Source organism: Geotrypetes seraphini, chromosome 8 (genome assembly GCF_902459505.1).
Source record: "Geotrypetes seraphini chromosome 8, aGeoSer1.1, whole genome shotgun sequence".
Classification (NCBI taxonomy): domain Eukaryota; kingdom Metazoa; phylum Chordata; class Amphibia; order Gymnophiona; family Dermophiidae; genus Geotrypetes; species Geotrypetes seraphini.
The window spans coordinates 125866130-125883055 of record NC_047091.1 but is presented as its reverse complement, the minus strand read 5'-3'; the positions used below and the strand labels follow the sequence as shown (position 1 = coordinate 125883055).

Genomic DNA, 16926 nt, shown 5'->3' with positions numbered 1-16926 from the left:
GGATTGTAGGTTCATTATACAAGAGGATATGTTCTTAGACAGGTTGGTGAGGTTCGAATCGGTCTCGAGGAGGACGAGGATGTCATCGGCATAAGTGTAAATTGTTTCTAGGGGGGATAGGTGGAGGAGTTTTAGGGAGGACATATAGATATTGAAAAGGATAGGAGATAGGGGAGAGCCTTGTGGGACTCCACAATTCAGTTTCCAGGGGGAGGATGAGGTGCCATTCATGACAATATAAGAATGAGAACGTAGGACTTTAGAGAACCAGTCTAGGCCTGTGGAGTTGATGCCTATCTCAGAGAGTTGGTAAACAAGAATATCATGGTGGACGTCGAAAGCAGCGGAAAGGTCAAATTGTAGGAGGACAGCGAACTTGTTTCGAGAGTGAAGTTGTTGAACCCTTGACATCAGGGAGGATAGTAGGGATTCGGTGCTGAAGTTGGGACGAAAGCCATATTGATAGGGTAGAAGAATAGAGAATCTCTCTAAGTATGATGAGAGTTGGGTAGAAATGATGGACTCTAGGTTAGGAGAGGGATATTTGCAATTGGGCGATAGCTGGATGGTATGGAAGGGTCAAGGTCAGATTTTTTCAGTAGTGGGGTCAAGGCAATATGACCCATTTCTGGGGAGAAATGGCCCGACTGAAGGGCGGAGTTTATGAGATTGGTGATAGAAGAGATGGCCTGTGCGGGAATGTTCTCATATAGGTAGGAGGGGAATGGGTCCAAGGAACAGTTACAGGATTTCAGTTTGAGGCAGAGATTGAGGACCAGGGATTCAGATACGCGCTCAAAGGTAGTCCAGGATCTGTCAGATGGGATACGGTTGGAGACCGTTAGGGTGGGAATGGAATCGGTGGGCACCAGGGAGTTGTAGGAGACTGAAGGAGCATCTCAAGGTAGAAACCTTATCATTGAAGAATTTTTCTAGAACGTCGGCTGAGGGAGAGGAGGAGAGCACGGTGGAGTCTCTTTTGGAGGTTAGGGAGCTCCAGATGTTGAATAGTGTACTGCTCAGATTGTTGGACCTGGAGATTTTGTCACCATAGAAGTTCTTTCTTGCTTTTTTTAGCGCTGTATTGTACAGCTTGATATTGACTCTCCAGGTCTGTCTGTCTATGGGACATTTTGATTTTTTCCATATGTGCTCCAGAGCTCGACACTTCTGTTTTAGCTCTCTGTGATATGGGAGGTACCAAGGGGCCTTGCAGGGGTAGGAGATGGATTTAGTGGAGAGAGGGGCGAGGGAAAGGTAGGTGGATTCGGAGAGAGCGACCCAGTTATGCCAGTTAGTACCTGAATCTGTAGGCTTAGGGGCAGATGAGAATAGATTGAGAAATTTAGACCAGAACAGATCACTTGTGATTTTTTTGCGGAAGGTAATGGGGTTGGAAGTGCGGGGTGGAGCCCCAAGGTGCGACATAAAGATGGGGAGACAGAAAGCCCCTAGGAAGTGGTCAGACCAGGGGACATGTTCCCAGCGAGTGTTGTCAACTGACGTCTTGTGAGCGGTAAGATCGAGGAAGCTAATGAGGTCTAGTGTGTGCCCCTTTTCATGGGGATGGTGCGGGGGGGGGAGGCCAAGGGAGATGAGGAAGCTAATAATTTCAATCGTATCCTTGCTGGTGATGTTGTCTAGGTGGAGATTGATATCTCCAATGATCAGTAATCTTTGGAACTTGAGGAAGGCGTTTGTTATGGTCTCAAGGACGAGTTCGGAGGAATTGTTCCAAGGGGTAGGTAGGCGGTATAGGAGCATGATGCCCAATGGGTGAGGGTGAAGTTCATCGTTGACATTCTAGTGAGGTGTGGCTACCCCTTTCGAGGAGCTGAACATCGAAAAAAGGATTTGTAGAGAATTGCCAGGCCACCTCATTTACGGTTAGATCTGGATGAGAAGAGACCTTGGTAGCCATGGGAGCAGAGTTCATTTTGTGTAAATAGGTCATCTTTTTTAATCCATGATTCCGTGATGCATAGGAAACCAGGGTCAGAATCCTCGAGTAGGTCCTTCAGAATTTGAATCTTGTTGCAAGCGGATCTTGCATTGCAGTAAAGTGTTGGGACTGGGGTGAGCGAGTCAGAGGCAAGGTTGGGGAGATTGGCAGGGGAAACAAACTTTAAAGAAGCATGGTTGATTCTTCGGGGTTTTTTTTTGGTAGGATGTGGTCTAGTGCGAATCAGCGTGGGGATTTTGAGACCAGGGCAGATATTATTGGTATTCGCGGAATTGAGAAGATCGGGAGAGGGAGATATTACGCAGAGGGTGGTGTTGAGGGAAAAGCAGAGTAGGAGAAAGAACCGCGAGGATGGCTTCATGGTGAGAGGTTGGTGAGATCTTTGGTGAGCTTTTGGGTTGGCATCTAAACAAGAAGAGGATCTAGACAACTATGTAGTGAGAGGACTAGACAGACTTAGCATACCGGGATGGAACTAGCATAAAGGTAAAGGAGAGGGCTTGAATATTGCACTCGTCCCTTAACATTGAAAGCACTTAGCAACTGGATGGTGTCCTATAAGAAGCAGTGAACAAGGGCAGGCACTTAGCAACTGGATAGTGTCAAATAAGAGACTTTGAACAAGGTCAGCCACTTAGCAACTGCCTTGAGCTCTAGCAACCTCTGAAAAGTCTGACAAAATGTCTGCGTCTTCCAAGAGGCTTGACAAGGGAAGAGAGAAAAAGATCTGGCAAGGGCCAGTCGAACTTGAGAACATATCTGTCTTGAATCACCTACAGAACCCACTGATCCGTCGTGATCTTGGCCCACCCCTGGTAAAACTCTCATAAGTGGGAACCCACCTGAACCGGGGGAAGGACCCAAACACTGTCATTGTGCAAGTTTAGTGGCAGAGGAGCGGGAGGAGTCCCAGCCTCCTGATCAGGTCTATACTTGTGAAACTCTCGAAGACCACTTCGACCCAGACCCCCTCTATCTGACTGGCAAGGTCTGTCTTCTGGTAAACGGGCCACCTTGGAGTCTGCAAAATTTTGAACCAACTTGTCTAATTCCTCCCCAAAGAGAAAAGAACCCGTAAAAGGAAACTTACTAAGCTTGTATTTGGAGGTCATGTCTGACGATCAACCACGAAGCCATAAGAAATGTCTAATCGCCACCCCAAGGCCACAGACTTAGCAGAAGCACCCAACAAGTAATACTTGGCATCTGAAAGATAAGAAGAGCCCAGCTTAATTTTAGCAACCTCCTGATCTACCAGCGACCAGTCATTAGACTCCCAATCCAATACATGCTTGGTACAACGGAAACAGGCCCTGGCCACCAGATCACCAGAAATCGCGGCCTGGACCGCCAGAGCCACCATATCAAAACTCTGCTTAAGGGACTCCATCCTCTGGTCCTGGGGGTCCGTCTGGGCTGAACCTCCCTTCACCAGAATAGTATGTCTCTTGGCAATGGCCAAAACCACAGCATCAAGACCGAAAAGCATCCTTATCAGGCTCCGGAATAGGAAAAAGTCAAGACATGGACCACGTCAGTTGAAAAGGGGCATCCAGAGTCTTCCACTGAACATGCACAATATCCATGAGATCCTGATGCATGAGAAAGGAATGGGAAGCTGTCCGAATCCCCTTAAGAGAATCCACCACCCGTGGAACCTCTTTGGTGTCCTCCTCAAAATGCAAGACAGAGGACACCTGAAGAATAAGCTCTTGGAGCTCTTCCTGGTGAAAAATTTGCAACACAGACAAATCCTCCTCTACAGGTGGCTCAGCCAGCCATCCACATCTTCCACACATACCCCCCTCCCCGGAGGGCCATGCAGATCCCCAGAGAGACCCAGATCCTCATCAGGAGACAAATCATCATCCTGAAACTCATCGTCCTCCCACGAAACACACAACTGCTTAGGGGGGGGGAAGGTGGAGAGGGTGCAGGCACCGACGAAGACCATTCCCCGGATAAGGACAAAGTCACTGAAGAGAGGACAGGGCCACCAGCTGCGTGCATGCAATGCATCTTGTACATGGTGAGAACAAAATCCAGGGAAAAACCCACAGATGGGACAGAAGCACACTCCCCAGCAGAGGAAGAGGCCTGCAAGACTTGTTCTTGCTTCTCCAATCTAGGCAGGAGCTCCTGAAAAGACTTAGCAAAACTGGTGGAGTTTCCTGCCAAAGAAAAGCCCGCCAAAAAAGGCAATCCCGAGGCCAGGTGTACTGAAGAGGCCCGAAAAAAGAAAAGGCGTGGTAAAGGAATCCCCAGTACCTTCGGTGGAAAGGAAAGCCCAGTCTTCCCCCTCAATGGCTGGGGAAACCCCAGCATTGTCAGTGGCGAGGAAACCATGGGCCTCCCCACTTCCCATGTACCCACTGCAACTGTTGAGGAAACCCTTGAGCCGGCTGGCTCCAAAGCTGGTGAGGGTTCTCCTTTTGGCCGCAAGCAAACACAACTAAGGCCGGCCACATTAAGCCCTCGGTGGATACACACTGCACACTTCTGTTTATTAGAATTGTGCATATTAACCTCGAGGCAGGTGAAATGAAACCAGCAGCAGATTGGAACCTGCACAGAGAATAAAGCACTGCCTCTTGACTGTATTTGTTTTCTTTTTTTAAAGTAAAAAGGAGCAGACCCCACAGGCACTCAAAACTGTAGTCTTCGCCTGACCATGGCAAGGCATACAGTTGAGGCTATTCTAAAGAAAACAAGGGGAGGTGGGGGAAATGGGGGGGAGGGACTCTACCAACCGTAACACCCCCCCCCTGAGGTGGTAATGATTCCGCAGGGCCCCAGCTCATTCCAACCAGAAACAGGGGTAGATAAAAAAAGACCACTACCTAACCTTTTCAACAGATCCTGCCAAGACCTAAATTTAGAAGACTTCACAGTCACCTGGTGGAGACAGAGAACAGACTGACTCATTGAGGGACTGCACAGCAAACTTGTACTGTAAGAATTCAGTGTATTCTCAGCTTCCATCTGCTGGCAGAGGTGCGTAAACCCATCCGTCTGTGCCAGTTTGAAGGGACGATAAAGAAGACTGAGTTTAAAGAAAAATAAACACAAGCAGAAGAGACAAGCTCCTACTGTCTAACTTCTAGGAATGCAACTGTAGTCCTGGTGGCAGTACTGAGGTAGGAGAGGAGGGACTGAAAGCATTATGTAAATGATGCCATCTACAAGCTATCTAGCGACTATAGAGGCATAACCCATTGTCCAGGAATAGAGCAGGATTGTACAAGAAATACAATTATCTATAGGCAGACTCCAGAATGAAGAACAGAAGGTAGGACATACAAGGCCCATAAGAGCAATGGCTGCAGAACACAGAACCAGACCACACAAAAAAACTGCAGAACAATAGCAGCAAAACAGTTACTTCTAGTTTCTTCAAGCAAGTCTGCTTGTGAGGCGTCCACATCGGGGCTCCGTCGGATGACGTCACCCATATGTGAGAATACCTGCCTGCTTGTCTTGGGATAACAGGTGTTATCCAGGGACAGCAGGCAGATATTCTCACTGATGGATGACGTCACCAACGGAGCCCCGGCACGGAACTTGAAAAGTGAATCGCAACTTCAATTTTAGAAAGTTCACCGCACATGGGTGAGCGCCTTCCCGGCCGACATAGGCGTGCGGTCCTTCAGTTAAGATAAGCCAGCTAAGAAGCCAACCAGGGGAGGTGGGAGGGTTGTAAGAATATCCGCCTGCTGTCCCTGGATAACACCTGTTACGGTAAGTAACTGTGCTTTATCCCAGGACAAGCAGGCAGCATATTTTCACTAATGGGTGACCACCAAGCTAACTAGAATGGGATGGCGGGAAAGTTGGCCTTTAGGAAAATTAATTTTGTAATACAGATTGGCCGAAGTGCCCATCCCGTCTGGAGAAAGACAATAGTGAGAAGTGAAGGTATGAAATGAGGACCAGGTGGCAGCTTTACAGATTTCCTCAATTGAAGTAAATCTGAGGAAAGCTACAGAAGCTGCCATAGCTCTAATTTTGTGGGCTGTGACACAACTCTCCAGGTGCAGTCCAGTCTGAGCATAGCAGAACGACATACAGGCAGCCAGCAAGTTGGAAATCGTTCTCTTAGAAATAAGATGCCCCAAATTATTAGGATCAAATGAGACGAAAAGTTGAAGAGATGTTCTATGTGGCTTTGTCCTATCGATAAAATAGACCAAAGTATGCTTACAGTCCAGAGTATAGAGTGCCGTTTCTCCTGAATGAGAATGAGGGCTTAGAGAAAAAAAAACTGGAAGAACAATTGACTGATTTAAATGAAACTCCGTCACAACTTTCAGAAGAAACTTAGTATGTGTGCGTAGAACCACTGTATCATGGTGAAAAACTGTAAAGGGTGGATCTACCACAAAGGCTTGTAAATCTTCTAGCAGAAGTGAGCGCGAAACTTGAGATGAGCTGTGGCCATTGGTTCAAAAGGAGGCTTCATCAACCTGGAAAGAACCACATTAAGGTCCCAGACTACAGGTGGAGGTTTGAGAGATGGTTTCACATTGAAAAGTCCCTTCATGAACTTGGAGACCAATGGATGAGCAGTAAGAGGTTTTCCCTCAACTGACAAGTGAAAAGCTGTCATAGCACTGAGAGGGACTCTAATAGATGAGTCCAGAGTCAGATAGATGAAGTAGATAATCTAACACCAGTTCCACTGACAAGGAAGTTGGATCGTAATGATGGTGAAGAAGACACCAGGAAGAAAACCTAGTCTACTTTTGTTGATAACATTGTTATGTGGCTGGTTTCCCGGAGGCGTCAATAATATTGCGGACAGGCTGGAAAGATGTAACTCTCATGGATTTAGCCCGAGAGAAACCAAGCTGTCAGGTGTTAACGATTGCAGGTTGGGATGTAGAAGAGATCCTTGATTCTGAGTAAGCCGAGTAGGAAAGATTGGCAGAGGAATTGGCTTCCTGGAGCTGAATTGAAGTAAAAGGGAGAACCAATGCTGCTTGGACCACTGAGGAGCAATAAGAATCATGGTGGCTGATTCTCATTTGAGTTTGAATAGAGTCTTTAAAATGAGAGGAGTGGGTGGAAATGTGTAAAGAAACATGTTCGTCCAGTTCAGAAGAAATACATCTGCTTCCAGATGGTGAGGAGAGTATAGTCTGGAACAGAATTGGGGCAGCTTGTGATTATGGGGAGCTGGAGTGCCCCACTGAGCAAAGAGTGGATAAAGAGCTACAGAGTTGAAAGTCCATTCGTGAGGTTGAAGAATTCTGCTGAGGTTGTCTGCTAGGGAATTCTTCTCCCCCTGAATGTAAACAGCCTTTAAGAAAAGATTGCGAGCTGTCACCCAAAGCCAGATTTTCTGGGCTTCCTGACATAACAGGAGAGAGCCCGTTCCTCCTTGTTTGTTTATGTTGCTATTTGAAGGAGGAGGACTTGAGGACTCAAGAGGTGTTGAAACTGATGTGAAATCTGCGCTCCCTGGCAGACCAATGACCTTGAGTTTGAAGGCCATCCAGGTGTGCCCCCAAGCATAAAGAGATGTGTCCGTCATTATCACCTTCTGGTGGAGGGGCAAATGAAAAAGTAGACCTCTGGATAGATTGGAAGAGGTCATCCACCATTAAAGCGACTGTTGAAGAGATAATGTGACAATCAATCTATTGAACTTCCAGTGTTTTTCCCTAAGCCTCATTCTCATCCTGGTGAGACGGCTCTTCACACTCTAGACTGCAAACAGCGTTAGCTTACTACTTGCAGAGAACTCAGCCATGTAGAACTTCCCCTCAACTTTTTGTCTCCTTTGATCCTAACAAGTTGTGACATCCTGTATCCAAGAGAATGACTTCTACATGATTGGTGGCTGATATAGCCTTCTGTTATGCTCAGGCTGGGCTCCAACTGGAGCGTCGAGTCACAGCTCATACAGTCCGAGCTATGGCAGCTTCAGTTGCTTTTGTACACTCCACTCCTATTGATGAAATCTGTAAAGCTGCTATTTGGTCCTCAGTTCATACATTCATGTCACACTATTGTCTGGAATCTTATTCCAGACGGGATTGGTCACTTCGGCCAAGCAATATTGAAAAATGTATTTCCCTAATGGCCAACTCTCCCTCCATCCCATTCTTGTAAGCTATGGAGTTCCCACATGTGAGAGTGTGCTGCCAGCTTGTCCTGGGATAAAGTACAGTTACCCTTCTCCTCTACTGCCAATTCCAGACTTTGTTCCTTTCATCTAGCTGCCCCCTATGCTTGGAATAAATTACCCGAGTTTGTCCGTCAAGCCTATTCCCTTGTTTAAAAGCAGACCGAAAGCCCACCTTTTTGATATAACTTTCAATCCTTAACCCTACTCCTCTGCTCTCCAACCCAGCCAGCTGATTATCCGTTCCCCTTAACTGTATCCATGACATCCTGTTTGTCTGTCTTGCCTGTTTAGATTGTAAGCTCTTTCAAGCAGGGACTGTTTTCTTACTCTTTGTGACTCTGTACAGTGCTGCATGCGTCTGGTAGCACTATAGAAATAATTAATAGTAGTATATATGTTGTGATAAATGATCTGTCATTTGAGACCACTGAGAAGCAAGGGTGCAATGAGGAATACGAAGATGCAGCCTTGCCAGTGGTGTTTACATGAACTGTGGAAGCCATGTGGCCTAGGACAGTGGTTCCCAACCCTGTCCTGGAGGAACACCAGGCCAATTGGGTTTTCAGGCTAGCCCTAATGAATATGCATGAAGCAAATTTGCATGCCTATCACTTCCATCATATGCAAATCTCTCTCATGCATATTCATTAGGGCTAGCCTGAAAACCCGATTGGCCTGGTGTTCCTCCAGGACAGGGTTGGGAATCACTGGCCTAGGAGAACCATCATGTGTCTCACTGAGATGGTGTGTATCGTCAACATCTGTTGACAGAGGATGAAAAGAGTGTCCAGGTGATTTGGAGGGAGAAATGCTCTCAGGAGAGTAGTATCGAGGATAACCCCAATGAATTGGAGACGTAAAGTCGGAACTAGGTAAGACTTTGGGAAATTGATTTCGAATCCCAAAGCTTGTAGGAATGAAATGGTCTTAGATGTTGCTAGAACCACTTTCTGCGATGAAACAGCTTTGATCAGCCAGTCGTCCAGATAAGGAAAGACTTGAAGACTGTGGGATCGGAGATATGCGACCAAAACAATCAGGCACTTTGTAAAAACCATGGTTGAAGATTCCAGGCCAAAAGGAAGAACCTTGTACTGATAATGACATCCATTTACTTGAAAACGAAGGTATTTGCGATAAGCCTGATAAATTGGTATATGTGTGTAGGCTTCCTTGCGATCCAGAGAGCATAGCCAATCATTCTGATCCAGAAGCGGATAAAGAAGGGCAAGGGAGAGCATCCAAAATTTCTCTTTGACTAGAAATTTGTTGAGCTCTCCGAGATCCAGAATGGGTCATATACCTCCCATCTTCTTCAGAATTAAGAAATATTGGAAGTAGAATCCCTGATTCTGCTGAGAAAGAGGAACTTCTTCGATGGCATTTAGAAGAAGGATAGATTGAATCTCCTGAATGAGAAGAGTAGACTGTGCAGGGTCCGAAATAGATTCTCTTGGAGAATGATCTGGAGGAAAGGTATGAAAGTGGAGAGCATACCCCTGACGAAAGATATCTAGAACCCAAAGATCTGTAGTGATGAGCTCCTACCGGTTGATGTAATATTGAAGTTGTCCTCCGATCATCTGAGGTAGAGATTTGAGAATGGGAACATTGGCTATGCCCTTGAGGAACACGTCAAAAAGGCTGTGTAGGTTTTTGTTGAGCAGCCTCTGTTTAGGTTGATGTGGTTGCTGCTTTTGCTTCCTAGATTGAAGAGGAGCAGGTTTAGCAGTATATCTGTATCGATACGATGAAGCAGGCTGGAAAGCTCTAGAAGGTGGTTTGAGCAAAGTCCCACCTGGTTTCATGGGCAGACAATTTTTGAGTAGCAGTGTCCATGGATGGTCCAAAAAGTTTATCTTCAAGACACAGACCGTTAGCCAAACGATCTTGGTGGTTGACATCAAACTCGGAGACACGAAGCCAGGTAAGGCATCTCATAGGTAAGCTTGAATGTATCATAGGTAGAATGAACCATATACTTCCTCAATTGCAAAACTGTAGCCATAAGATTTTGAAAAATTTGAGTTTTATGTGAAGGAATAATATATTTTTGAAAAACTGCTTAACCAGATGTTTTAAGGTAGAAGAAAAAATGGAAATTATAGTTTCCAGCTCGGTTCGCCAACATTGCATTTTGGTAACGGCGTTTACCAAATTTGTCCATTGCTTTACCTTCTCTGCCCGGTGGTACAGACGCATAGACACTAGCCCCTGCAGTCTTTTTAAGGTTAATTCTACCAGAAGAGACTCATGAAAAAGCTGAGGTTTATCAAACCCAGGAATAGGAACCACTCTATATAATGAGTCAAGCTTTCTAGGAGCCACAAGAACAGAAAGCGGAGTTACCAGATTTTTGTAGAAAATCTCAAGCAAAATATCATGAAGAGGAAGCTTTAGTAGTTCTTTTGGTGGTTGGTCACAGTCTAGAGCCTCCAAGAACTGTTTACTATACTTGGAGTCCGCCTCCAATGAAATGGAAAGGTCCTCAGACATTTGCCGGAGAAACCTTGAAAAAGAGGGCCTTTCAGAAAAAGCAGCAGGTTGATGCTGAGCTAAATCTGAACTATCAGAATCCTCATCATCAGACAAGAGTTGTTCTTGCTCCGAGTTTTCCAATAAGTCTGAATCCTGAATAGAATGAGGACTGTGCCGAAGACTCAATATGCTTCATCTTATGAGAGGCCTTCCGGGACTGAACCCGGTTGCCTCTCTAGATGTTTGAGTCGAAGACGACTGGTGCCGTAGAGTGAGATCAATTGACTCCCAGTCAATGGTCCCAACACAGGTGGAGCATCAATGTGAGGTTTGGTCGGCATTGCTATAGGCTCAGACTGAACTGTCACCTGGAGAGCTGGTGTCGACCTAGCTTGGACAGTCGGTGTCGAAGTGGCCATAATTTGAGTCAGCACCAGCATCTGAAAATGCTCACCCAATTCCTCCTGAAGCAAATTGTCAATCTTTTGCTTTAGGGAGAGCACCGGCACCATTTGCTTCTTAGCCGGTACCACTGGTGCTATACTCTGGTCCAGCGATAAGGATGCTGATGTCAAGGCATTCACCGAAATTGGGTCCTGGCACTTATGGGACTTTTTCGAGGTCGGCATGACTCAACTCAATGCTACTTTGACCCGAGTCCCAGATAGGGTAAGTGAAGGCTTCTTAGCTGGCTTATCTACAGAAGGTTGCGCCATCGGAGATGTTTCCGCCGGTGTCGATATACACAGTGTCGTCTTGGTTGGTGCTGCTGGTGTCAGTAGTGATGTCAGCTCCTTCTCCATAGTGACACCGAACAATAACTTCTGTTGAAGGCGGCAGTTTTCAAAGTCCTCTTCTGAAGAGAAAAACACTGAGTACAAGTTTCTGGGTGGTGCTCCGGTCCCAAACACTGGAGACACTAGCGATGTGGGTCAGTCACAGATATGGGCCGAGCACAGTGACCACACTTTTAAAATCCTGTCTGCAGGCGTGACATTGACGGAAAGACCGCCTCAGCCAAATCGAAGTTGGAGACCAAGGTGGTACAATAGGTCCCACCGGGCCAAACACACGAAACGGAAAAAATATTTTTTTCCTCCCCCCAACAGAGGTAAAAAGACAAAGAATAAAGAAACACGAAACTGACTGAAAAAGTCAGAAACACAAGAGCGGGAAGGCAAAAAAATTTCAACAGCCATTGACCGCGTCTTCTTAGCTCCACGGAAACTAAGAAACTGAGGGACCGTACGCCTACGTCGGGCAGGAAGACACTCGCTTATGCACGGTGCGGACTGATCGTGAACTTTATAAAACTTGAAATTGCGATTCACTTTTCAAGTGTCTGTGCTGGGGCTCCGTCGGTGACATCACCCATCAGTGAGAATATGCTGCCTGCTTGTCCTGGGATAAACAAAACTCAGCAGAAAACCACTTCATTAAAAATCAGGCAGAAATTACCCCCCGATTTACTAAAAAACTATGCACATCTTAAGAACAAACATACAGAGCAGAGAGGTCCTCTGCTGTTAAGGGCACTTACTGAATGGTGGAGGGGTGCCGTAGCCCTGAGGAAAGCCTTGTGGTGGAGCAAATCCACCTGGTGGCGTTGAAACTAGGTAGGAAGTAAATTGTGGTGGGGGTGGGGGTGGTGGTCCTCGGCCTGCAGGTGGTCCAAACCCACCTAAAGACATTCAATAATAAAATAATTAGCTTACATACTCAGTGCAGATCAGGTTCATAGATTCTAGCCAGTGTAGGGGTACAGAACAGTACAAAACTGAGGCCCTGTTAGAACTGCCACCTGTAATCTAAAAATAAAATTGCTGGAAATGTATTCGAAGCTATTTATGATTCAAATTGATGCTTTGAAGAAAGATCCTCGGCCTCTCCCTTTACTTTTATCTTAGACACCAGGGAAAAATGTTTGGTTATTATATACCATATATGCTCGAATATGAGATTTTTGGGCCCAAAAATGGGGGGGGGGGGGGGTGTCTAGTCTTATATTCAAATCAGCACTCACTCGCCCCCCCTCCCGAACTTGTTGCAGGCCTTTGCCGGCCTGCCATATGACCTGGTGGGCCGGGACAGGAGGGATCCCTCCAGTCTCCTGTCTTGGCCAACTGACAATTTTTTTACCTCCCTCCCACCTCCCCCCGCATACCTTTTTGAATTCCTGGTGTACTAGACAAGAGTGAGCTTTCCGTGCTCCTTCCCCACACTGAGCCCCTCTGAATGGCTGCCGCAAGTTCTTGCAGTCTAGCAGTGTACCAGGCAGTAGTGAGCTTTTGGTGCTCCTGCCCGGCGCAGAGCCGCTCGCTGAATGGCTGCCACCAGTTGGACTTGTGAGAACTGGCAGCAGCCATTTAGGGAGTGGGTCAGGGCCGGGCAGGAGTGCAAAAAGTTTGCTCATGCCTGGTACACCACTGGGCTGCGAGAACTCAAGGCAGCCATTCAGGGAGGGACTCTGCATGAGGCAGGAGTGCAGAAAGCTCGCTCCTGCCTGGTACACCACAAGGAATTCAAAAAGGTACATGGGGGAGGCGGGAGGGACATAAAAATTTATCAAGAGTTGGCTGGGACAGGAGGGATCCCTCCAGTCCCGGCCTACCACTGGACCACCAGGTCATACAGCAGGCTCAGAGGAGGCCTGCAGGACATCGGGAGAGAGGGGGGACAAGGTACAGAGCAGGGAGGTGGGAGAGAGGGGGAACAGGGTACAGGGCAGGGAGGTGGGACAGGGTGCAGAACCTAGCAGGGAAGGAGGGAGGGGGGACAGGATGGAGAGTTTGGCAGGGCAGAGAGTGAGGGGGGTTGGGTGCAGAGTAGAGAATGATGTGGGGATATTTTTTCCCATGTGCCCGTGGGAACTCATTTTCCCATCCCGGCAAGTCTTTTCTTGTCCCTGCAAGTTCTGGCCTCATCTGCACAAGCCTCAAACAATTTAAAATCATAAGTGTTTGAGGCTTGTGCGGTTAAGGCAGAGCTTACAGGAATGGGGCAGAGACAGGGACAGTGACAAAACTCATGGGGAGGGGACGAGAAAATTGAGTTCCTGCGGTAATGGGGAAAAATTTGTCCCCATGTCAGTCTCTAGTGCAGAGCCTAGCATGGAGTGATGGGAGCTGAGTGCAGATCCTGGCAGGGCACATGAATATGAAACACTCCCCCCCCCCCTTATACTCAAGCCAACTTTTTTTTCCTCCTTTTTGGGGAAAAAAGGGTACCTCGTCTTTATATTCGAGTATATGCAGTACTTAAGTAGAGATTTTTCCCTTCTGCCCAGTCTCTTAAATTTGGTCAAACACAACAAAGGAAAACCTCAATGGTCATTCATTTTTCTTGTTTGTGTAGACCAGTGTCCTGCAAACTTTTTTTTTTGCTCTGGCATACTAAGGAACAAATGTTTTCTGTGGCACACCCACAACACTGCCCCTCACTCCACCCCATGCGAATTTTGTCTCATTTTCCCTGATCTCAGGGCCATGTCTGGAAGGCCTCCAAGCATGCTCAGACGTAGACATGATAACGTTGCACACAACATCATCACATCATCTGCACATGCTTGGAGGCCCTCCAGACATGGCCCTGAGATCATGGAAAATGAGATGAGGTTCATGTGGGGGCGGAGAGGAGCCAACACCGAAAGTGACTTGATCCTTGGCGGCACACCTGGAATCTCACCGTGGCACACAGTTTGCAATTCACTGGTGTAGACTTTGGTGAGTTGTTTGTAATAATAATTTAAATGATTAAGTGTAAATAACCCCCCGCCCCTCAAAAAAACAACAAAACAAAAACAACCCAAAACTCACACACTGGAACTATGATAAATGAAGACACCATGTTCATTTAAGGCTTTCCCAGGGTCCTATAGTACTTACCGATGGGCTGTGCTGCTGGCATCCACATTCCTAAAAAGAAAGAACAATTTATGGAACTGTTAAGAGAAAAACTAACCGCTGTCAGCTCAAGTTTGTCTTCTGGACAAAGGTCTAATCAAAGGATGGAAATGAAAAAAAAAAAGCCACACAAAAAGTTTGGGTTCACCCTTCAGAAGCATCTGCTTGTTGTCTCCAGTTCCCCATGACCTAGTCCCAGCTGCAGAACCAAGCAGTGGAATTTGCAGGAAAGACGACCAGTTAGCTCAGCAACAGATGCAGTGGGGAACAAAGCCTTAAGGGCTAGAGAGGAAACAGCAATTCTGGACTGCTTCACAATAAAATAGAATGCCTTTATAATCTTATGTTTAAAGAAAGTTCTTCAGTGGCTTGAAAGATTAATACAGGCTCTGTCCATATAAAGTAATATTCAGATTGCAGTAAAAACATTACCCTGTGGGCCAAATCCTGGTTGCCAAGGCGGAGCAGGCTGCCCTGGCCAACCATTGGCATTTGGCATGGCCCTGCCTCCCCACTGGCTGGCTCCTTGCTGGCCTGGAGTTTGGCTTTTGCTATCTCGAGGTTCTGCTCGCTTCACTTCAACCTAAAAGACAGAGGATATATTCAGGAGGGAGTCACTTGCCAATGCATCCCTCCCCCCGCCCCATATTTCCATATAGTTAATACTACACTTAAGTACCTTAAGACTTAAAACTAAATACTTAATTTAAAACTTATTTAGGCCAGTAAGATTTAATAAAATGTTTCTCAGGTACAATAGTTAGCAACTATAAGACACCAGAAGCCCTGTTCATATACTTGATCATACAAAAAAGATTTTAAACCCACTCTTGAAAAAAAATTCTTAATAAAACTGCAGCACCTCTTAAGAGCTGCTGGCATATTGTACGGCAATCAAATGCCCTTTTCCCCTCAGAATATCTTTGGATACTTCAACAATGATTTAGCTAGGGATGTTTCTATCTAAAAAGGATATAAGTGTGCAGTTGCATCTTGAAGTCATTTGTAGAGCCACCCTATTACCTGCATAGTCAGCTTCTCTCATACCTGAGAAACACAGGCTTTTTAAAAATATACTCTGTCTTTTTCTACTTTGATTTTATTTAAATATCTAAATGGAAGATAAAGACTTACCTTCCCCACGCTAATGCTTAAAGAATCTCAATTTAATTAACTTGAAAATAATGTCAGAGGGAATGGATGTGGTAAGAGAATCTTATATTATATCTAACAAAAAAAATAAACACATGCAAAGTAATACAAAAACTGTACAGTTTTGAGTCAATAAGAAGCAAATTTTCATACTGTGTTGTAGGTTAGCAACTCAGAAAACAAACACATTCCTATCCAAAGCACTGTGTGGAGTGACTGACTCATGATCTTACTAATCTCAGCTGTGAACTCATTTTAATTTTTGGCCCATTTTAAATGTGCTAGGAATATAAATCTCAGAAGTACTCTTCTAAACCTCCCATTCCTATCAGAGCAAACAGGACACCATCAATATAAAAGGGCAGACTGGGCTTTTTTCTTTTTTGCATATCTGTATGAAAGGAAGGCTGTACCATATAAACACTTAAACTGAGTTATAAACTTGTTTAATCAATATGGCAGGATCAGTAATAAAATTCAACTGTATTTGCTACTAGCTCTAAGGGGCCTAAAGATGACAGAATACTGTGTGCTTGTTTCCTAAAGTGGCATGGCACAGTGGTGTACCTCCAGGGCTAAAAAAAAAAAAAGTTACCACTGCCTGAAAACTCAGATCTAGACCAGCACATGGGCATCTCAATCATTAAGAAACACCAGTGGCTCTTGAATGTGCCTTTGTTTCCTAGAAACAGCAAGAGACCCCCCCAACTTTGGAATCTGCAGTATGTAGGGCATAGCCATCTGGGCCCTGCTTTCTGCTGCATGCACTGCATATAGAATTAGGGTGTGCCAGTTTTGGAGATGTCAATTTTAAAAAGTACTAGTGAAAAAATTATACAGTGTCATATGGAAAAAAAAAAATCAACAAATAGCTTAAATTTTGTGTAATATATTATTCACTTACCTACCGTGAATTTCTAGGAAATTATGCAAAAATACACAAATTACTGAAATCTGTTTTAAGTGCTCTGATAATAGGTTTTGTGTGTTTGCATTGCATATTAATGCCTTTTGGTCTCACTTATCAATTTATCTTACTTATTTACCCATACTGACACTAACACATTAGTTTCATTTTCTCATTCACAGGTTTTCAATATAGCTTTGTCATAGCAATAATCTAATATTGAAAATGTCCAAAAGTAAAAATGACTGCAAGTTTGGACTCATTTACATCATTTGGTGAGTTCAGGCAAAGAATTACTTGTAGATGAACTACAGGGATCTCATTATATATGGGTTGTATTTGAGAGACATCTGTGATCAAGACCAACAAAATTATAGCACTGATGGAACTAGTC

At 45.4% G+C, this 16926-nt stretch overlaps 1 protein-coding gene across 7 annotated transcripts in view; it reads right to left on the bottom strand.

The window, feature by feature from the left end:
• Positions 1 to 16926, bottom strand: part of DAZAP1 (DAZ associated protein 1) — a 233212-nt gene that overhangs the window by 61216 nt on the left and 155070 nt on the right. For all 7 annotated transcript variants that reach the window (XM_033953994.1, XM_033953995.1, XM_033953997.1 and 4 more), the window contains 3 exons: positions 14906 to 15056; positions 14456 to 14485; positions 12112 to 12252 (listed from right to left, as the gene is read on the bottom strand). In XM_033953994.1, the coding sequence (XP_033809885.1) occupies positions 12112 to 12252; positions 14456 to 14485; positions 14906 to 15056 (322 nt within the window). The remainder of the gene's footprint in view (positions 1 to 12111; positions 12253 to 14455; positions 14486 to 14905; positions 15057 to 16926) is intronic.